Source organism: Pestalotiopsis fici, assembly GCF_000516985.1.
Source record: "Pestalotiopsis fici W106-1 unplaced genomic scaffold PFICI_Scf_2, whole genome shotgun sequence".
NCBI classification, from domain to species: domain Eukaryota; kingdom Fungi; phylum Ascomycota; class Sordariomycetes; order Amphisphaeriales; family Sporocadaceae; genus Pestalotiopsis; species Pestalotiopsis fici.
Genome location: NW_006917092.1, coordinates 5,106,600 through 5,128,754, shown reverse-complemented (window position 1 = coordinate 5,128,754; position 22,155 = coordinate 5,106,600). Strand labels below are relative to the sequence as shown.

General features: G+C 50.4%; 6 protein-coding genes across 6 annotated transcripts; 4 read left to right on the top strand and 2 right to left on the bottom strand.

Annotated features, from left to right (window-relative positions):
• Positions 1-231: 231 nt before the first annotated feature.
• On the bottom strand, positions 232-2,064 carry PFICI_03745 (uncharacterized protein; the record flags this gene model as incomplete). Its single annotated transcript, XM_007832326.1, has 2 exons — positions 232-1,164; positions 1,219-2,064. The coding sequence occupies 2 exons, from the start codon at positions 2,062-2,064 to the stop codon at positions 232-234; spliced, it is 1,779 nt and encodes a 592-aa protein (XP_007830517.1).
• A 784-nt stretch (positions 2,065-2,848) lies between these two features.
• On the bottom strand, positions 2,849-4,306 carry PFICI_03744 (uncharacterized protein; the record flags this gene model as incomplete). The annotated part of the gene is made up of 3 exons (XM_007832325.1): positions 2,849-2,968; positions 3,023-3,329; positions 3,480-4,306. 3 exons carry the CDS (start codon positions 4,304-4,306, stop codon positions 2,849-2,851), a joined length of 1,254 nt encoding a protein of 417 aa, XP_007830516.1.
• Positions 4,307-5,091: 785 nt separating this feature from the next.
• On the top strand, positions 5,092-7,142 carry PFICI_03743 (glycine--tRNA ligase; the record flags this gene model as incomplete). The annotated part of the gene is made up of 2 exons (XM_007832324.1): positions 5,092-6,693; positions 6,747-7,142. The coding sequence occupies 2 exons, from the start codon at positions 5,092-5,094 to the stop codon at positions 7,140-7,142; spliced, it is 1,998 nt and encodes a 665-aa protein (XP_007830515.1).
• A 3,381-nt stretch (positions 7,143-10,523) lies between these two features.
• Positions 10,524-13,170, top strand: PFICI_03742 (uncharacterized protein; the record flags this gene model as incomplete). The annotated part of the gene is made up of 3 exons (XM_007832323.1): positions 10,524-12,551; positions 12,602-12,701; positions 12,761-13,170. 3 exons carry the CDS (start codon positions 10,524-10,526, stop codon positions 13,168-13,170), a joined length of 2,538 nt encoding a protein of 845 aa, XP_007830514.1.
• A 1,175-nt stretch (positions 13,171-14,345) lies between these two features.
• PFICI_03741 (uncharacterized protein) lies at positions 14,346-15,777 on the top strand (the record flags this gene model as incomplete). The annotated part of the gene is made up of 2 exons (XM_007832322.1): positions 14,346-14,524; positions 14,592-15,777. The coding sequence occupies 2 exons, from the start codon at positions 14,346-14,348 to the stop codon at positions 15,775-15,777; spliced, it is 1,365 nt and encodes a 454-aa protein (XP_007830513.1).
• Positions 15,778-20,215: 4,438 nt separating this feature from the next.
• PFICI_03740 (uncharacterized protein) lies at positions 20,216-21,277 on the top strand (the record flags this gene model as incomplete). Its single annotated transcript, XM_007832321.1, has 1 exon — positions 20,216-21,277. One exon carries the CDS (start codon positions 20,216-20,218, stop codon positions 21,275-21,277), a length of 1,062 nt encoding a protein of 353 aa, XP_007830512.1.
• Positions 21,278-22,155: the final 878 nt, after the last annotated feature.

The window sequence follows — 22,155 nt, the reverse complement described above, 5'->3', positions numbered from 1 at the left end:
TAATCGCGTTTCAAAAATCAATCCGATGCCAATGAAAAGTCATTGTAGGCTCTTCCCATCTACTTTCAATAATTCTCAAAATAGATGAAGCTTTTACTAGACTGTGCCACAAAAGTAATTGCAGATCTTCGACTCATGGTATCTGTAGCTGAATCTGAAGCTTTTTCGTATCTTATTCATAAGCTGTGGTATTAAAATTGGCATGTCTAGGTTGTCTTCAGATATCCCGATTCAAGATGGGAGGCTCTTTAGGCGATCCACTAGAATCGTCAAATCCATGGAATCATGGCCAGCTGTACCCTCAACCTTGAGCAGCCTCTCTGCAGCTTCGATCAGAGGATCCACAAATCTTTGCTCGACAGCTGCACCTACTGCAGCCGGCACCAAGTCCTTGTTGCCCTCAAACAGGAAGTAGGCAAAATTTGCAACTTGGAGGAGGAAGAGGGCATTTTGTACCCAAAAGTCTTGAAGCTGCTCTTCAGACAGTGACTTCAGTGATATACTGTCGGGGAATATGTCGTACTGCAGGCGGTCAATGATGTCTGGTGATGAGAACACATTGGACGAAGATGACTTCTTAGCTTCTATAAGCTCTTCCTTCAACCACGTGACGGCACACGCCTTGAGCGATGCGAAGCCGCAGTTCTCCAGCAAATCCTCCAGAATCTCTAACCGGCCCTGGTCGTCTGGGTCTGAGTGAAGTATTGTGCCGGCAAAGTTTGTTGCCGCATTCCGAACTTGAAGATCTGGGTGAAATACGGCAACAAGAGTCAAGTGATGATGATATGCCATGATGTTAGGCTCGGTGCCTTTGGCAATCAAGTCCTTTTGATACAGAGCCAAGCTTATGGCCAACAGGGCATCTGCTATGCCGGGGTTGTTCTCAATCTCACTTTGCGGTGCGGCGCCTAGAAACCGTTCCAACAACGTGTGCTGATCTGGGAAGATGTGCATCTCGGGTTGAGGGCTGTCTGCCTGGAAGACCTCGCCGGAAAATAGCCAGTAGGCAATAAGACACACAGCGCCACCAGGCGACAAGTGAATATCGTCGGCAGTACTGAGGTCATCATATGCTGCCATTGGGTCAAAGCCCGTGGCCCCTTCATACAAGCTCTTCACAAAGGAGGCCGAGGCCTCTTTCAAGCCCAAGTCTCGAGACAGAGCCTATGATTGTCAGTGGGTTTCTGATAAAGTAGAGGATTATTTCAAAACACTTACGACGAGTTGCCCAACTACAGCATCTCTCTCATGGAGATCTGCATCCTCGGTGTAGGACTGTATGATAGTTTTGCGTCCAGGGATCTTCTTCTCTGGTTGATAATGCTCCAGCAGTCTGGCTGACCACTGCATCCAGTTCTCATTGACATATTTCTGCAGAATGCAAGTAACAAAGGACTGGAGCAATTTTGTCTGCATTTTCTCCTCGGTAGGGTCTTCCTGCTCGGCCTCGGGATCTGGTGCATTCTTGGAGGCGTCACCATCCTGGTCTGGATTGGCCACATTGACACTGGATTTCCTCGTGGGCAGAGGCGGCCTCTTGCGACCCGATAGGGATCGGACCAAATTTATCACTGAAGCCGTCATCTCGGGATTTGGCTGATACGCCTCGTAGACCTTGACCAGCGAGGATCCGAGGAATCTAGAGGGGTACTTTGTCTTGATGCGCCGCTGCAGAATGGCTAGCATTCCGAGCAAGATGACGAACTTGCCCGTCACATTTGTGGGAGGCTCGGGAACATCTGCGTCTGCCAGCAGGGCAGCTTCATCGACGGAAGTCTCACTCAAACCCTCGAGGGCCTCCATGACCTTGATAATGACCTCTCGAGGGTTGCCCAGACGGGCTACCGTTTCCAGACATGCCTCGGACCCATCAATGTCCAGTAACAGCTGCACCAAGTCCCAGCCGATATCCTGGGCGAGCTTTCCGTTGGACCCGAGCACCTCGTTGAGGGTAGGCAGGACATCTGGTGAGGTGACATGATACTGTAAGATAGTGAGGTAGGTAAAGGGCTCTTCCTTGGCGCCTTCCTTTATGGCGTTTATCGATTCAGCCAGCTCCGGCATATTGTCAGAGTGAGTCGATTATCTCTGCACGGGAAAAAAGGTAGCGAATGATGAACGGTTCTCTAGAATGTCAAAGGATATCTGGAGAAATGCGATCCAAGAGATGGGAATGCCTGTCACGGTGTACGAAGCGATTGCAAGCCTCAATCAAATTGTGGATTGCCCGGAAAGTCACAATGTTAAAGTGACGTTACTGAGGGGCATATCTAAGGCGGCCAGGCACAGGACTGGAGTTGCTTGACAGCTGCGCCTCCACCCCACTTGAAGCGTGTGTACAGTACCGACCAGTCGAACCAGTCTCACTCGAGCGGCTGAGAGCTTTCCTATACACACGTTTTCTTCCTTGATTTCTACTCTGCCCCCTCAACCAATGATATCGGTCTGATCCCATGTCCAGCACATGCCCAATCCTCACCATTGGACTCCAGTGCTCTGGCAACCAGCATACAGCCTCATGTACACTAAATGCATGCTTGAACGGATCATTTCCCTTTTTGCAAACGAGACCATCGTCTGGGGTATAGAGAAGCACGGTTCATGTGTGGAGTCGACCAGAATAGTAAGGAATGGCTAAAGAATCGTCTCCTTGTTTCAGAATTCCTAGTCTGGCGTGGCTTTGAAAATGTGGCTTGACATGAAGAAATAGTATTGACAAGAGGTCCACCAGTGTGCAATTACTGCTCGGAAAATTCCACCACATCAAAGTATATTGATCTCTAGTCTTGGGTATAGTCCTCCTAATAGTGTTCCACAGATAGCTCTACCCAAACAAGCAAGGAAGTGCTTATAGGTTGAATCTTGTCCTTTGCTTCTCCATCTTCGCCTTCCATTGCCATTGAAGCGCATCATCTCCTTCACTGCCTGCACGTCCGATGCCCTTGTCGATGCGCCGCAACTTCAAAGTCTGTTTATCAAAGTTAGTGATGAACCCAACATGAATGATTGCAAAAACACGTACGAATCGAGGGCCGAGCTCTTGTATCGGTGCCCTAATGTCCTGGACTCCCTTCAACTCCTTGCCATCAGCACCAACGACACTCTTCTCAGTGGCCTTCTTTTCTCTGAAAATGTATCTGTGTCTCCGCACGAAGATGTAATCGCGCTGGTTGTGAAACGTTACCACTTGACGACCTTGAAGTTCAGGACTCGGCGGAAACAGCGTTTTGAAAAGCGTTGCCGTCAGGAAACCTAGAGGCGTGTTGAAGTTGTTCAAGAGAAGTTCTGGGTAATGATTTGTTGGGTTACCGTGACCAGGAAGCTTTTTGCTGCATGGAAACCGTGTCAGTATTCTCTGTCCTTTTATGTCAAGTTGGCTCCATTCTTCCTCGCTCTGGCATTCGTGATTTGGATCTTTGGTGCCATACACACCACTCGCCGCCCCAGAATTTTGTAGATAAACACAAATTTGAACTTACACATCGATCCAGTTGCTGATGCTAAAGTGGAATGTTGGTCCCGACGGCAAATGCACAATGTCCATGCCGTGTATTCTTTTGAGGTCTTCCCGGGCGACCACAACAGTAGTGTAACCTCTTTTCGCGGCAAACTTGCTGATCTCCCGCACACTGTACTTGTGCCCGTACTTGTGAGATGAGCGTGGCACATAGGTGGAGTTTGGAAAGAGGCCGCACAGCTTTTGGGCTTCTTCGTGTATGGTCGCGTTGAGGTCAGTGGTGACGAGAACCTTGGGCTCGGGAGGCGCTTCAAAGAGCGTGGGAAATCTGTCGATGAGCGTCTGGGGCGTGAGATCGAGATTTGTGGAAGTTGTCGAAGGCGCCATGCTGTCTTCCCTTATGGCTCTTCTTGCACGAGCCTGTGCTGCAGCCTCGCTATCCTCGTCATCGTCCTCTTCGTCCTCCGAGCCAAGCATACTATCCACATCGTCGTCGTGTGCCTCTTCGTCGTCTTCCGCGCTCTTGTTGACTTCTATGGCTGCCAGCTCCTCAGATTCCTCTTGTTGTTGCCGTCTTTTCTTGAGAAGCTGCTCCATGTTGACACTCGCGTACAAGCCATCGTCATCGACATCATCCCACACTCGTTTCCGGTCGATTGTCATGGGCTTGTTCTTTTCGAGACGCTCTCTCCTCGCCTCAGGGTCTTGCGCTTCCTCCTTCTTCCTCCTAAACCTCTCTGCTCGCTTTTCCTTCTCATTTTCCTGCTTTTGCTTTACATAGAGTGACTTGCGACGAAGCTTATTGCCAGTCTTCTTTGTAAGACTGACATTGGACCGGCTCGGCGCCATGTTTGCGAAAGATCGTGTCTTTGAATAATCGCAGGAAAATCAAATTCGAGATATGATTCGAAATCGCCTTGCAGTACGTAGTTTCTCGAATAATAATAACACGAGGCTATATCTGGCGTGTACAGCCTCAAGGTTTGCCGGATTGAAGATCCGGGGTTGGATTTGCAGAGAAAATGAACATTCCCAACCAGTGCTCCGACAAGGAAAAAAAAAAGTTATTGCAAGCTCGCTAGCACTTAGCTGCAGGGGTCCCCTGTTTCTTATCGATAACGCAGCAAGGCATGGCGCTATGGCGGGGTTATGGCCAAAAGACGCCTCTGGCCCTGAGCTGACCGCGTTTTTTTGGAGGGGTCATTGTTGGTTAGAGGAGAATCTTCGGGGCAACGAGCTTCCGCTTCCAAGCCCAATTGACTCAATTTGCAGGCGGCCCGGGTCACTGAAGAAAAGAGTCACTGGGTGCCTTTTCGAGCCAGATCTCGGAACCACACAAGCTGCATTTCCTATTCTCGGGGTTTACTTACTGGATTGTGGAGTAGGTATGATTGGCTAGTGACTCATTCACATTGTCTAATCGCATACTCGAAGCTTCGTTTTGAATGAGGGGCCCTCACTTTTTTGCGAAACCATTCACAAATGGTATAAACAACAATTATTGCTACCGGCGTATACTACCAGTGACACCCGCACCAACGTCACTGTCGCTGCGCAGGGCCTTTCAAACGTCTGCACCCATCCATCGATACATTGTCCCACAGAAGAAAAAATCCCCAAAGGGAGCGACAGACATGGCCCCATCAGCAACGACCCTCAAGGGCCAGCCCCTCGACCGTCCTGCCCTGGACTCGTTACTCCGACGTCGCCTGTTTTACACGCCTGCTTTTGAGATTTACGGTGGTATCGCCGGTCTCTACGACTACGGCCCGCCGGGCTGTGGTCTGCAGGCCAACATTATTGACCAATGGCGCAAGCACTTCATTCTCGAGGAGGACATGCTCGAGGTCGACTGCAGTGTCTTGACTCCCCACGAGGTTCTCAAGACAAGTGGCCACGTTGACAAGTTCGCCGACTGGATGTGCAAGGACCCCAAGAACGGCGAAATCCTGCGAGCTGACCACTTTGTTGAGGAGGTGCTGGAGACGCGCCTGAAGGGCGACAAGGAGGCTCGTGGCCAGAAGATTGAGGAGAAGGAGGAGGACCCCAAGAAGAAGAAGAGAAAGAACAAGGGCGCCGTCGAGGCTGTCAAGCTCGAAGACGCTGTTGTGCAGGAGTATGAGGAGATTCTGGCCAAGATTGACAACTACGATGGCAACGAGCTCGGTGAGCTGATCAAGAAGTACGACCTCAGAAATGCTGCTACTGGCGTTCAGCCTTCGCCTCCTGTGGCTTTCAACCTCATGTTCCAGACTGCAATTGGCCCGAGCAGCAACGTGCCCGGTTACCTGCGACCCGAGACTGCTCAGGGACAATTCTTGAACTTTGCCAAGCTGCTAGAGTACAACCAGCAGCAGATGCCTTTCGCCTCTGCCTCCATTGGCCGATCCTACAGAAATGAGATTTCCCCGAGAGCCGGTCTTTTGCGTGTGCGAGAGTTCTTGATGGCCGAGATTGAGCACTTCGTCGACCCCCAGGGTGGCAAGAAGCACACCCGATTCAACGACGTCAAGGATGTTGAGCTTGTTCTGCTCAACAGAGAGACTCAGCTGTCTGGCAAGACTGACGTGAAGAAGGTGACTATTGGTGAGGCCGTCGCCAACGGCACTGTGGACAATGAGACCCTGGGTTACTTCCTTGCCCGCATCCACCTCTTCTTGAAGAAGATTGGTGTGGACCAGACCAAGATCCGTTTCCGCCAGCACATGGCCAACGAGATGGCTCACTATGCTGCCGACTGCTGGGACGCTGAGCTTCTGACTTCGTATGGCTGGATTGAGTGTGTTGGCTGTGCTGACCGTTCCGCCTACGATCTCAGCGTGCACGCAAAGAAGACTGGCGCTCCGCTGCTCGTGCGTGAACGTCTGCCTGAGCCCATTACCATTGAAGAGTACCAAGTCGAGGTGGACAAGAAGAAGTTTGGCCCTCACTTCAAGAAGGATGGCAGGGTTGTTGAGGCGGCCCTCGTGTCTACTTCGCAAGAGAAGAGGGAAGAGCTCTCCAAGACTCTGGAGTCGGCCGACTCCATCGCCATTGATGTTCCTGGTGTCGGTGACGGCAAGGTGGTTGTGCCCAAGGAGCTGGTCACTATCGCCAAGCGAAAGCGGGTCGAGAACACCCGGGAGTTCACTCCCAACGTTATTGAGCCATCTTTTGGTATTGGCCGTATTCTCTACAGTCTCATGGAGCACTGCTACTGGACACGTGGCAGCGAGGGCGGTGATGAGGCCCGTGGTGTAAGTGACACATGGATCAAGAGACTTTTATTGAATACTAACACCTACTCTAGGTCCTTTCTTTCCCTCCCACAGTGGCACCCACAAAGGTTCTTATCGTGCCTCTCTCCAGCAATGACCAATTCAGACCCTTCTGCGCCAATCTGTCTCAACGACTTCGCAAGTTGGGTATCTCTAGCCGCATTGATGACTCTTCAGCTACAATCGGCAAGCGTTACAGCCGTAACGACGAGCTTGGTACACCACTTGGCATTACCATTGACTTCCAGACTGTGAAGGACAAGTCCATCACACTCAGAGATCGTGACTCGACCAAGCAGGTTCGTGCTGACGAGGACACGATCGTTGCCGCTATCCAAGCTGTGGTCGAGGGTTCCAAGACGTGGGAAGATGTCCAGGCTGAATTGCCTGCATTTGAAGGCCAGGAAGTTGAAGTGACCGTCCGATAGGCGGTTTTCCAAATAGAAAGTAGTTATAAACTGCGATGGTTGACACAATGACTTACCTGCCTACCGGTACCTGTTGTGATGCAAATCGACGTCTGTTGTTGCTATATTTGACGACTTACTAAATGTACACCCGGCAAAGGTTGAGAGAGCAAGTTTATCCAATGCTTGACGGATGTCGAGGCCATTCCAAGTTACCTCGGTAGAAAATCATTCCTAGATATTACTTGAGCAAGGCAGACCATCTCAGGCGTAATTGATTGAGTTTCGCAATTTGATGACAAGACCCCTGTGATGAGGTTCCTGGGGACAAGATTCCTGTGTATCACCTATACTGGCTGCCAAGTCTTTGGTCCACCACCTGCTTCGTAATGCCATCGCCACTGCGAAAGCCCCCTTGCTGCCTCCAATAGAGTTTGAAGCACCACCTAATAAGCAGGTACCCGTTCAGAAGAATTTCCAATCATGGCCTTGCTGACATGGAACAGCCGTAGCGCAAGCGAGAGGAGAGCTCTTGTTCGAAACACGAGAACAGACACTTCAAAATGTTGTTTCCGATGTGCGGATCTTGTCACAGAACCCCTGTCGACGCTTACCACGGCCGATTGATGATTGCATGGGGAAGAACCGGACGCCTGGGCCGCTTTGTCACTTTTTTGACGGATGGGCAGGAAGCATTGTCGAAACGACTTTTCAATCCCCGACTTTTTCTTTCCCTACCTTCCCAGACTTGTCCGACTATGCACAGACTACAATGACGGTGATGGGAAAATCAGAGTTCACCGGCCTGCAGCTGGTGTACTGTAGCTTTGACGGTTTCGTGGGACCTGAATGGCGATCTCCCGCGGGCGTTCAAGAAAGTAACACATCAGCCTCCGCAAGCCACAAGGAGAAAGTTTGCGAGTGGATTATGCCAGGGGTTGGGAATACACTCTCCATTTACTAATCTGCTTTGCTAAAGACCGGCTACAAATTCGGGCACAGTTGGGCAATAGCCATTTCCCTGTAGCGCTATGGAGATCAGCAAACCTCCTATATTCACCCACGCAGCTGTTTTCCCATCTCTACCAGATTCTGCAATCAGTCTCACAATCTGTGTGCGCTGTGGCAAATTTGTATTTGCAGATCTAATAGTGATGAATGACCCCTTTCGGGGAGAGAGAAGGAATAAGAGAAATGCAGGCGCAAATAGTCCAGCATCCGTTAAAGGGAGTGCGAAATGGCCTGACTTTTGACCCATGCGACTTCTATGGAACAATGGGGGTCCTGGAGATCATTGGGCCCCTGCTGGCGCTTTCAGCTGTGACTGGCAGCAAACAATACTCTCTCTTAAAGATCCCAGAGCATTAAACGCTTTCAAAGCAGACAAGAGACACATATATACCATGATTTAATTGTCAACAGTCTAACCGGAAACAAAGGGGATAAATAAGTATGATTCGTGTACAAAGTATAGGCAAATCCAGATGGCCGCAGTTGAATGGTAGGTAGTTATTGTTGTTGAATTGAAAGCCAATTGACTTGCCAATTGGAAATGTCTGTAGATAATTATTTAAAAGTGGACGAAAGATGCTAAAAGACTAGGTAAAAATTCAGAATCAAGGAGACGCCACGTCTTTAAGATTACTGAACCTGAAGTATTGGTTCAACCATTGGCGAATTTGTCATATTATTGGATTGCGTATAATTGACAAGAAAATCGATCTGAACAATACTCTTGCGTGGGTGTTTGGATCGAGGAGGACTCTCTTCTGCCTCAGGAACCATATCGTCAACCAACGAGCGGCTCTCCCGCTGTCGATCTGCCTAGGACCCCCTTTCATAATCTCTTGGCGGGGTTCGAAGCGCGCCAGCACTTTGTTCGCGGCGGCTCCAAACTCCACTTGGACGCACGTCTACATGCCAGCAACATGCCTACATTTCCTCCAGACTGCATACTACATAGTACGTACTACGTATTTGCTCTACTACTCGTACATCACTATCAGGAGAAACACTTGGAGACGGTTGCAAAAGCCCCCGAGGAAGATAGGCGGCTAGATTTACCATTTCGACCGATGAATTGTTGGTCACGGGTTTTGCTCTTTATGCATGGGACTGTAGTTGTAATAAGACATCATTCAATGGGCCCTGTCTTGTGCCTGTGTGCATTATTCATAGGCTTTCAACTTTGTTGCCCTCCTTTTGGTGAGTCCCGGCGGCATGAAATTGAACCCCTCAGTTGCCCCCCTTCTGACGGTACCTGTTCCGTCTGGTCTGCCTCTACTGGACGCAGCTCCCTGCACACTTACTGCACGCTGCAAACTGCCACTCACTCATTCATCGCTTCTGCATCATTGTGCTCCTTTTTTTGCGCTTGGCGAAAGCAGGCGCTGCGTCACAAGTTCTCCAAAGTCCAGGCATTCGGAGGAGCGCTTGGGAGCTAATTTTACAGTTGGCGCATTTCTACCTTTAGTGACGTCCGAATATTACCTGTTCTAGTGCTGAACCTTTGCTGGACGACATCGGCAGCAGCAAAAGCAGTAGCGAATCTTTGCCCGAGCGCAGTTCAAGTGAAACAAGATCTGGGAAGTCGACTCGAGTCTGGTTTGCGCTTCAGCTGAAGAAGACAGCTAGCTACCACCTGCCTGACCGACCCTTGAACTCGTAACACGCACGCATACATACACACATACAGCAGAGACGCAGGCTCACGGTTTAGTTGTTGGTGTACAGAGTATATACAAATGGCAGAAGAGCAGAAGAGGTACGTCTGATTCTTTTTGGTTTGTAGCTATCCGTTTTTTCCTTTCTTTTTCTTTTGTCCTAGTATCGATCGACGGAATTCCGTCTTCCCACCCCCAATTCAATGGTTCTGGGTCACAACAAGGAACGAACCCATCAATGAACCAAATTAATTCACCGAATAAACGGACTACCGCACCCAAGCGCCGCCCTTGGCGGTCAATCGCCCTCATCCAGTCTGTCGAGCGACCGACTATTTTGCATTGCGCAGCGCTGAAGCTGAGGAGCCAAAAGAGCCGACGGCTATCTTATTACGCATTAGAGCCAGAGAGTTACAGCCGAGCACAACCCAACCCAGTCCAAGTCCAGCCCAGAACTGAACTCAGGAGCTCAAACCCCCCCCCCCTTAGGCCTCGAAAGTGGCGGCGGGGCATACTACTAGAGTTTCCCTGAGCCTGTCGTCCAGTCCTACCTATTACCCACCTCCTGCCTTCCTATTGCAGGCGCCCACTCAAGAGTGTCGACCCTTTTGCAATCAGTGCCCTGCTTGAGCCCTGGACACTCGACGAGAGCGCGACGACTCTTTGATGTTTCATGACCGAACTTTGAGAATTGACCATTTGCTGCCTCTGCGCTGCCCAATCTCCATCAAAACTAACCATGGCGAACAATGGCAGTGCTTACAACGCTGGTCAGTTTATGAACCCTGGCCCGGCACCTCGTCCGCCCACCGACCGACCGCGCCTCAACATCACCCCCAACACCAACTTGCCCGGCAGCATGGCGAACATGACCATATCGCCAGTTCCTCGGACAGCTACCTCAACGTACACGGGCTCGACCATCTCGTTACCGCTGGCACGTGAGCGCTCCAACAATGACGGTATGGGCGGTGTCGCTGTCATCAAGGAGGGGTGGGCCACCGTTAAGGAGAGCCGCAACTTCATTCAGCCCTGGAAACAGAAGTTCCTCATTCTTCGCAAGGAAGCGCTAGACTTCCACAAGACCGAGGGCGGTAAGGTTTCGTACACATTGTATCTAAAGGATGTTGTGGGAGTGGGCAGAGTCGAGGCTGCCGGTACCATCTTTGAAATCAAGAGACAAACCGGCACCCAGTCGAATAGCCCCGGCGACGACGATAATGGCATACGGACGTTGCAGATCAGAACCAAGACTGATGATGATCTATACGACTGGATCGATATGTTATACGGCCGATGCCCTACCATGGGTGGCGTGAGCAACCCGACCAACTTCTCACATGCGGTGCATGTCGGTTTCGATCCGTCTACTGGCCAGTTCGTTGGCTTGCCCCCAGAGTGGTCCAAGTTGCTCAACTCGTCAGCTATCACCAAGGAAGACTATGAGCGCAATCCCCAAGCAGTCTTTGAGGTTCTGGACTTCTACTCCGATCTTACTAAGAGAGCAGAGAACCCCCAGCAGTACTCGAGCCTGACACCAACGCCTCCGGCCGGCGGCCAGGGCAACAAGCAGCTCGGCTATGGTGTAGGAACATCCGTGGCCCCGCCCAGGCCAGCTCCCCCAACTCCAGCACAGCGTAACAACAGCTATGGCCCTGGCCAACCAAACCAGGCCATGTCCAATGCCAGCCGCCCTGGCACAGGCGAAACCTCACAGCAGAGGCAGCAGATGCAGGCCATGGCCTCCAACTATGTGTCGCCCGAGGCCCAGCGCGAGCAGCAGAGGCAGAAGCAGCTCGAGATGCAAAGGCAGAGGGAGATGGAAGATCAGAGAAGAGAGCTGGAGGAATACAATGCTTCTCTGCCCAAGACCAAGGTTCCGCTCGCGCAGCAGGAAATTGGCGGGGGTTACGGCGGTGCCTCGCCCGATCGTTACAACCCGACCCGTGCTGCGCCGCCGGCCCCGGGCTCTGCATCCCAGCAAGCAGCCCGGCTCCAGGCCCAACGGCCGGCTCCTCCTGCTCCCGGATCTGCCCAGCGACCACCTATTGCGACACAGCAGAGTTCCTCCTCGGTTCAGCAGCGCCAGGCACCCCCGAGACCCGAGAACCCCAATGCTCAGCGGTATCCCAATGGCACCAATGGCTCATCCCAGCCACGTACAAACGGCCAGTCACAAGCTCAAAGCCAAGCTTCTCGATTGCCTGCACCTGTCAAGCCTCTCAATGTGCCTGCAAAGCCTCAGCCTCAACCGAGCGATGGTGTAAAGGCTGCCGAGGCGGCCTTGACCGCCAAGCCAACGGCAGCAGAGCGCAAGCAAGACGTTCGCATGTCCACCATGTCGGAGAAGGAAGTCATGGCAAAACTTATCGAGGCTGTCTCCAAGGACGACCCCAACTTGTCCTACTCCAAGCAGAAGAAGATTGGTCAGGGTGCTTCCGGTTCCGTCTACGTCGCAAAGGTCAAGGAGACGGCCGTCTCTGCAGTGGCTCGTGAGGTGCTGCGTTCGCAAGGACCTAGAGCACAGGTCGCTATCAAGCAGATGGATCTGGCTCACCAACCCCGTAAGGAGCTCATTGTTAACGAGATTATGGTCATGAAGGACAGCAAACACCGCAACATTGTCAACTTCCTGGATGCATTCCTGCGAAACAACAACGCCGAGCTTTGGGTGGTTATGGAGTATATGGAGGGTGGTGCCTTGACTGATGTCATTGACAACAACCCGGTCATTACGGAAGAGCAAATTTCTACCATTTGTCTCGAGGTAAGCAAAACATGATTTCATAATGAGAAGTGGTAACTAACGTGTCGCAGACTTGTGCCGGTCTGCAACATCTTCACTCTCAACAGATCATCCATCGTGATATCAAGAGTGATAACGTCCTGCTGGATGCTCGTGGCAGCGTCAAGATTAGTGAGTTGATGGCAAAAATACCATGTTGGATTGAGAGCCTGTTGCTAACACAAAATCAGCTGATTTTGGTTTCTGCGCCAAGCTTACTGAGACCAAGTCTAAGCGTGCAACCATGGTTGGAACACCGTACTGGATGGCTCCCGAGGTGGTTAAGCAGAAGGAGTATGGCCCCAAGGTCGATATCTGGTCTCTTGGTATCATGGCTATTGAGATGATCGAATCGGAGCCCCCATATCTGAACGAGGAGCCATTGAAGGCCTTGTACCTCATCGCTACTAACGGAACACCACGACTCAAGAAGCCGGAGAAGCTGAGCAAGGAGCTCAAGGCTTTCCTCTCTGTTTGTCTGTGTGTCGACGTCAAGAGCCGTGCCTCGTCAGATGAGCTTTTGCAGCATGACTTCCTCAAGCATGGCTGCCCGATTCCCAGCCTCTCGGAGCTGTTGGCCTTCCGCAGAAGCGCCAAATAGATCCTGAAATAGCCTCAACTTCATGTTTGGAGCTTTTGGACTAAACGCTCACGGCCATGGGTCTGACGAGTTCGAAATACCGGCCAGGATTGCGAAAATATCCTGCAACGTCTACAGCACAAGAATTGTCGGAGAATAGCATGGCAATGTGGACCGATTTGACGTATAATCTGCGTGCACTACTTGGCGGCAGCAGTTTGGAACATATAGAGTGAGAGATGTGCTGACCTGATCGGTGAAGTATCAGGGCTATACAGTCTCGTGAAAGGTGTGAAGCATGGAGCTGAATCTCCAGGACATTTTGGGCAGACTGAGTGCCTATTCCCCTCCCAGCGTGTTATAGGCAACAGCTTTTTTCTTGGCAAGGACGGATGCATGATCTGAATCACTACATGCGCTTTGGTTTTCAGTTGTTTTGGACGGTTGATACCATACTGCTGCCGGGTACTGATAGTACTTTATTATAGAACTGCAAATGGAAATCATTAATACTGAGTGCGCGATGCTAGAGTGCGAATGAGTGAGTAAGTGTATGTAAGTGCTATTGTTCACAGCAGAACATATCGCTGGGTGTATTTGATTGACGCGGGACTGCGGTAAGAAAAACAAGCTTAAATTCGGCGATAATGTACCGTGTAAATGTATGACAATTACCGAGAGATCGCTTGGGGCGGATCACCCGGGCAGTTTACCGCCTACAAAAGTGGAGTGGACTGCTGCTAAGGGTACCGCACTAAAACGACCTGTGGGCGCCCGCAGCCTCCCAGATCAGCGAGTCACGACGTCCCTTATCTCGCTGATGACATGCACGAATGACCCTTCAGGCACAACGGGCCAACCATTCACCATACAGGAACCCCCCCAACAACATCGCGCGACCACTACATAGGCAAAGTCACGAACAAGATCGATAGGTTCGAAATCGCCTGTCTCAACAAAGTCATGCATTGATAAGTTGATAAAACGCCGGCCATCAAGAGAGCAGCCCGGTTTCGGTCTTTCCACGTCGACAACCGGCCTGGAACCTACCACTTGAGCACCGGTGTATATTTTCCCGAGGTCTCTGTCAAAGGATAGACAAAAGACACTACACGAATTCAATCGTTGTTCGACTCTGAAGATCATACTCGATATACCAACCTGGGCACTGAGTACGCCCTCCAAAGCCGAGCACTATGGATCGGATACGATCCTTGTTCCAGAAGAAGGAGCCTGAGCAGGAGTATGCGCCTTTGAACGAGGACTCGCAGTTCTTGGAGAATACCAGATCGCACGAACAGGAGCATGACGTGCCATTCTCATGGATGGAATATGGCATCTTTGCGCTCTTGGGAGTGGCCATGCTCTGGGCCTGGTATGTTTACTGCAATCTTTTCTCCCGAAATTCAACCCGCAGCCTACTGACAGTTTTGTGCCTTTAGGAACATGTTCCTCGCCGCTGCCCCGTACTTCCAAGGACGTTTCCAGACGGATGAATGGGTGCTACAGAATTTTCAGTCGGCCATTATATCCGTGTCCACGGTCACAAACCTGAGCGCCATGGCGATCCTCACCAATATTCAATACACTGCGTCGTATCCCTTCCGGATCAACCTGGCGCTTTATATCAACATTGCCGTCTTTGCGCTCCTCACCATCTCAACGAGTGCCTTTTTGGATGCTACGCCGGGCCAATACCTCGTCTTTGTTTTGATTATGGTGGCTGGAACAGCTTGGGCAGCAGGCCTTATCCAGAATGGAGCGTTTGCGTTTGCTGCAAGCTTTGGCAGGCCCGAGTATATGCAGGCCATTATGGCTGGTCAGGGTGTTGCCGGCGTATTGCCACCCCTCACTCAAATCATCTCGGTTCTGGTTGCGCCTCCGAAAGAATCGACAACAGATGCTGCTGAGGGCACGCACGGAGCTGGTCATGCCGCGTTCATCTATTTTTTGACGGCCGTCCTTGTCTCGCTTTTGGCCATTGTGGGTTTCATCCCGCTCGTGCGCCGTCATAACCGCATCGTCGAATCCCGCATGGTGGAAAACATGGCCGCATCGTTCAACTCGATCGAGGAGGCCGAGCGCGCGGCCCGCAAGGTCGTCAGCATCTCGACGCTCTTCCGAAAGCTTCACTGGCTGGCGGCTGCCGTCTTCATGTGCTTTGCCATTGCCATGTTCTTCCCGGTCCTCACGCCCAAGGTCCTCTCGGTCACGCCGCCCGAGTCGGCAAGCCCGTTGCTCAAGCCGGCTGCTTTCATTCCTCTGGGTTTCTTCTTTTGGAACCTCGGCGATTTAGGTGGGCGATCTAGTGCGTTGATTTTCCCCTGCCGAGACAGGCCGGTGATCCTGTTTGCCGTCAGCATCATGAGAACGTTGTTCCTCCCTCTTTACGCGCTGTGCAATATTCACGGCCGGGGCGCCGTCATCAACTCGGATGTTTTCTACCTGTTACTGGTGCAGTTCCCCTACGGTCTGACCAATGGCTGGTTGGCGTCCAACTGCATGATGGCCGCCGGAGAGTGGGTTGACGAGGGCGAGAGAGAGGCTTCCGGTGGATTCATGGGACTTTGCCTCGTGGCAGGCTTGACATTTGGAAGTTTGTTGAGTTTTACGGCTGCGGGTATTTAATGAGCACAGCATGGGACGGCATTGCATTGGTATAGTTCGTAGGATTATAGCATTTTTGGAAATTCAAGAGTTCTGTGTACGGTGTTCTGGGCGTTTGGGGGATCATAGAGCTATCGATACTCATATGTTGCTGTTCAGCATTGATAGAATGAACCTGGAATTTACCTGCACTTGTGAACATTGTTATCATGGGCATAGGCCCGATTCCTTGATGTTTCGCCTTTAGCAAGATCCTAATTGATCATCCCGAAACTAAAGCTACAATATTGAAAGAACATTTGCGAGGCCAGGACCCATGAGTTGCTAATGGTATGGGCATTGAGGAGCAAAAGTCTCTGGTGTAACGATGCCCTCTTTTTGAGGGGAAGAAATGCAGTGAAGGAATTCACCGAACTTGACCTTTTCCAAGAGAGCTGAAATTGCATGCACATATCAGACGGGTCCAAAAGTTCCATGCTTATAATAACAAGTCAGGCTGTGTGCAGAGCTGGTGGTAGACGCCTCGGTAAACTTTTTTGAACCCTTTGTGAGAGGGAAAATTGCAGTGAAGGCGAGGCTCGGACGCCTTGCCTAATAACTCTTCGAAAGTGAGTGTCCTCCCACTTCGCAGGTAGCCTTATGGCTCAGTAAACGGCAGGGCGTCATTACACAGTGTTACCAATAATCCACATCTAGCCATGCCTTGGAGGGCTGTGATAGTACATTTCACAAAGCTTGAAGGAGCCTCACCTTTTTTCAAGTTTGTTGGCGGCCACGGTTCTTGGCTATTATACTACATGTTCTGAGATATTCAATCTACTAATTGATCATCCCGGATCTAAAGCTAGGTACACTAATGAAAGAAAATTTGAAAGGTCGAGGTCCATGAGTCCAGTATAGCTGTTGAGGTGCCCTCTTCGTGACAATGGAAATTGCAGTTGAAGGAGCCTTACGGCCATGTTAACGAAACCCTGTGCCCCCTTTGCGAGGGGAAAAATTGCAGTGAAGGAAATGACATTTTTATGAGGACCTACGTGTTGGGCGACGGCGCTATCTTCCTTATGGCTTGGTAACGGCAGGAGCGTTATCATGCAGTCTTAACAACGATCCGTGTCCAATCATTCCTAGGAAGGCTGCGATGATACATCCCAAAAGTCTTGGAAGAACCTCATCCTTTTCAGTTCTGTAGCGGTCCATGAATCCTAGCCTGTTACACTACATTGTGAGATTTCCAATCATGTAGCTTGGGAGGGACAGATTGATAATTTAGGCAGACAAATGGTCAGGGCGGCTTGCATGGTTTTGTCCTTGCCCCAGCTCTCAGTATGGAATCTTCCGGTTTCATGACACTATTATCGTCCTTGTAAACATGTAGCGAAATATGTTGGATTTTGAGTCTCAAAACCTAAGCTTGCTAGAACAACGAAGAGTATGATGTTACGATGGTCTATTGGTACGGCTTAAAATTATATCAAATCGCCATCTGCTCGCAAGCCAACATCTTCCAGATTTACAAAGCACGGACTGCGCTCAACGCTGTCATTAAAGTTTCGAGGCACGACACAGGAAGCCAAAATTTAGAAATATGATATTCGTAACATCTGAAAACCGTAGATCTACAAGTGTTGCGTGTAGTTGGTAAGTATCTACGAGCCACTGACGTATTTCTTGCCAGAACCCAAAACGCCGTGGTTGAATATATGAGTTTTTATCCGGAGCATGTGACAATGCAGGCAGCCATTTGAGAAGGGAAACGACAATGGAGAGAAATTTATCAGCATTTGGAGATATGTTCTTATTGTGGCGGGGGCGCTGACTGCTCTCGAGGCTATCTTACAGGCATTGTCTACTCCTTTCTCGTGAGGGGACAGGGGTGGCGCGGAAGACAGTGTGTACGTGAACAAGATGCTCCTTGTGAGGGCTTAAATTGCAGTGAATAAATTTCCGATACTCATTCTGCATCTCTTTTGCAGTGGGGCTCTCTTGCAAGGCTGTCTTGCAAGATGCAAATGAGAACGACTACTTTTAGCCGCACGGTAAGAGCGCAAGGAAATGCAAAACAGCGACTTGATCACGAGCATTGATGTGACGATGCGGTGTAAGGATCGAAAACGGCGGACATACGGGGTTTCCTCTGTTTGAAATAACTAGTAACGAGTCCTCGAATTTGACATTGCTTCTACCTTTATAAACCATCTGAGACGGAAGACAGCTATTTGAAAGTAGTGGCCGTACAATTTCCATCGAAAATCATGATGTGCTTGTAGGCTATAGGTTCATATTGATGTATTCTTTTGCGCGTCTGACTTGCCCCAGAAAATGCAAATATCGTTGAGAAGTCTCAATTTTGAGACCAACGGTCTATGTTGATTATGTGTACGGACGTGAAGGCATGTTTCATAGCTTCTTGCCATTTCTGACTTATCTCGCGTTGAATGGCTTGAATTTGAGCTGGGGTTTTTGCCTAGAAACCTCTTTATTTATGATTGCATGTGCTGAAGTGTCCCTCTACGCAATCGTGCAAGTTGCACCAGTTGCTTGTGAACATCTCCCGAATATATAATGAAGCTGGAGATGACCAATGACATACAATGCTTCTCTTGACATGGTTGATGTATCGTGCCAGTTTTGTCATATAAGGCAGTCTCGATAGAGGCCGCATACCGACACATGCTGTTCTCATACGCGATTTCATCGCCTTTGCGAGGGCTTAAATTGCAGTGTAAGCTGTAATGGTGTCCTGAGGCGTCTAACGGTTGGTCAAAATAAATGCTTGTCATCATGCGGTTGCACAGGATGTTGGACGTACCAAAAAATTGTCTCGTCAAGGCGCTAGAAGAAAAGACGGCCAAACCGCTTGCAAAGAACGACTAGAAACAAAATACAACTTTATTTGTGCTATGACTAAGGTTCTGCTATGGGTTGCAACCATTACACGGGAGTTTGGATCTTGTCAGCACACGACGAATCGTACATATACTTGACAAGCTACCGACTGGCCGGTAGGTTTAACATTCTCTCCAGCAACGGCTTGGGGATCTTGAAGTTTATCGAGAAAACGTCCATTGCTGCTTTGGATTGGCCTTCTTGTCCCAACCAAGATCACGGATATGCTGGTTTGCTGTGGGTAACGGTCATGAACCTTGGCAGACAATATTATGGCTAATAACATATACATGCCACCCTTGTCAGATGTCCTGTTTCTAAAAGATGCTATTTGAAGTCAAAAGAGAGGATCTCTCCGTTTCGGTTATAATTGCAGTACTATTGAAAATGGAGGCAATCAGACTTGATCCAGTGGGCGGTGCACTATGCGCTCGCTGTTGACCCCGGCAGACAATAATAGAGACATTGTATTGACAATATTAAAGGTTTGCTGCATGGCACGGGTCGTTTTGTACAACGGGTTCAACGGTCAACTTGCGGGGCGACTTTGCGCAGCCAATGTCAGGCAGATTTCTTTGGATTCCGGCAAGTTGGGAACGAGTCGGAAGTCAGATATTCAGTGGGAACCGACCCGGCCCAATATGACCCGTCACATCGGAATTATGCCAGATGAGAGAAAAAGTGATACAGACCCTGACTCGATCCGGGCTGTGCCAGTACCGAGCCTCCAAATGTCACATATCCTGCGGCCGTCGGTAGATAATGTAGGCAGGCAGCTAAAAGTTGCGTACCTTAGGCTGGCTTGGTAAACTGGTTGGTGGTGGTCCTGTTTTCGCCGGTTGCGACGCGCGCCCCTAAAAAAAGCAGAGAGGTCGGCCAGGCCAGACCAGGCGCCGCTGAGCGATCAACCGCACTAATAAGGGGGCAAAAGTTCAAGTACTTGTCATTGACTGGCGACGCATTTAATCTTTTGTTCGTTTCTCTCTCCATCACGACCGCAATCACTAGAAATCAACTGCAATCGCTTCATCGCAAGCTATATATATGCCATAACCACGATCGCTTCATCTTTGATTTTCTTTTTATACCACATTACTACCCCAACCCATAAACATCCCATTCATTGGAATGTACCCAGATCACCTGCGTCATTCACTTGACCAATTTTGATCTCTAACGTGGCTTAGTCCGTCACACGACACTCGTTGAGGCAACTACATCACGGTTTCGAAAAGCGGAGATCCGCTATTCACTATTTTTGGGAGCATCAAAGGAGGACTTGATCCATCAGGACATCCCTCGTTGCAATCGAGGTTCTTACCAGACCACGTATATATCAAGGCCGAGAGTTCCCTCAGTCATTCGTTTTGTATATCCGCGAGGAACTTTACACGTCATTTGCGCCGGGAAACATCTGGACAGCCTGCCAACCAGCTTCCAAGGTCCTGGAATCTCAATCGGTGGAGTCGAACTCTGTGTGGATTCGTGAAGGGGCGATTGTGAGGAGCCATCCAAACCCAGCTGGTTCTTCAGCAGCTCGCGAGCGTGCGAGGATTCCAAACAAGTGGAGATCATGCCTTCAATCTCAGATATAGCAGGGGCGACGGATGGTGCGGGATGCGAACAGGTTTTACAGTCTGGCCTACGATCATTGGCCACAGGCGTCGATCTTGAGCGACCCGACACTTTGCGCAAAGTCGTCGAGGACCTGATCCAGGACGCAAAGTTCGTCTATGTCGCCGAGGGTCGCGCAAATGCTGTCTTTCAGATCATCCCGCGCCAGGGCGGCCATCAGCTAGACGGTTGGCTGCTACGCGCCCCCAAGGAGGTGGAGGGGACACGGCCACACAGTTATGAAGAACTACAGCGGTACCGGGAGCAACTCGTTGGTCCGCGAGTTGGTCCCCGGCACTTGGTGCCACAGCTCCTGGTCAGCGTGCCAAGTTGCGCCAACAAAATCCTCAACTCGGAACGGGGTCTGCACTCGCGCCGCCGGGAGCCCGAGAGCTCGATAGCAGAGGGCTACGCCATGCTGATCCAGGATATGAATCCGCTACCGGGACGGGGCGACCTGGGACTCGAGTTCAAGCCAAAGTGGCTGGCACAGTCGCCCATTGCGCCCGAGGACGCCAAACGGTGCCGCACTTGCGCACGTGAAGCCTTTCGAAATGGCGAGAAGCAAGCAGAGGGCAAGAAGACTACCCCGCCAGTGTGCCCATTAGGTCTTGTGGATTCAGACCCTGCTGTGGTGCTAGAGACTATCCAACTGCTCGCCCCTGACTGGACACCTGAGGAGCAGGATCGACTACAGCGTGCATTCTCCAGCTCAGGTATTTTTCACAAACTCAGAGATCTGCAAGTCCAGGGTGATCCGGGTGACACCATGTTTACCAACCCGCAAGATGAGGACTTTGGACTTGCCATGACCCTCAGGGACTGTACTTGCTTCGTTCGCATGCCCAAGGCTGCAGATGGCGAAGTCGAGATTAAGCTCGCCGATGTAGATAGGAAAAATTGGGAGAGCAAGGCCGAGTACTGGCAGCACAGCCACACCAACCTGGTAGAGAATGGTTATTATCACGGGACAGAAACTCCGAAAATGGAAACAAGATGTCTCATTGAGAGGTACGAATAGACGGAGTGGAGATATTGATTGATGGAGCGGCGGTTGCAGATAATGTAAGAGATATTGATCAACTGCGTGCATAAGAGAGAGAGATGACGAGTAACGGGCTATGAGATGAACCATTAGTGTAATGTCTTTTCAGTTAATGCTGTATACCAAATCCATTGCTTGTGTTGCTGAGGCTGCTCTGTAGCCAGAGTTCATAATGATAGTGTAGCCGTGTTGCACGGCTTGCTTATCCTTACTAACGAACTCTAGGACTCATACTAGACGTCCGTGAAAGTCACATGCTAGAGAGTATAAGCATATCAAAGACCAACCATACGGCTAGTACCATCATATCTTTTTTTTGGTTTGCACCACCACCACTAGGTTGGGTTTATAAGAGGCAGTATAGGATTGGCAGGCTCCATATCCACGTGCATAACGCAATAGCATATGACGAGGTCGCTAAGAAGAGAGCTAAAGTGTAGCACGGGCGCACGCCTCGAAAGCCAGAGCAGTTCGTCATTCAACCGTGCCACAATGCAAAGAATGGCGAGACCATCACCCCACTACGGGCCTCATACCCATGGAGATCTACTGTGCAAAAGACGTGCGGGCAGCTGGGATGTCGATTATGCACAAATAATGACTACGAAAAGAGGTTGCAAATGCATGGATGGGCATAAACACACTATGATAGCATGTTCCGTCGGCTCCGTTCTACCCCGTATTCATTGATAATTTGACATGTCGGACAAAGCCGGGGTAACCAGTGAAGCTGGAAGGAAGCTCCTCGGGTGTTGGAAAGCTGCTAAAGTCCGGAATGCATGCATACATACTGTGCGGCATTCAGACATACCAATAGTAGGGCTTCTAACACGGTACACAGTCAGTATGATCGC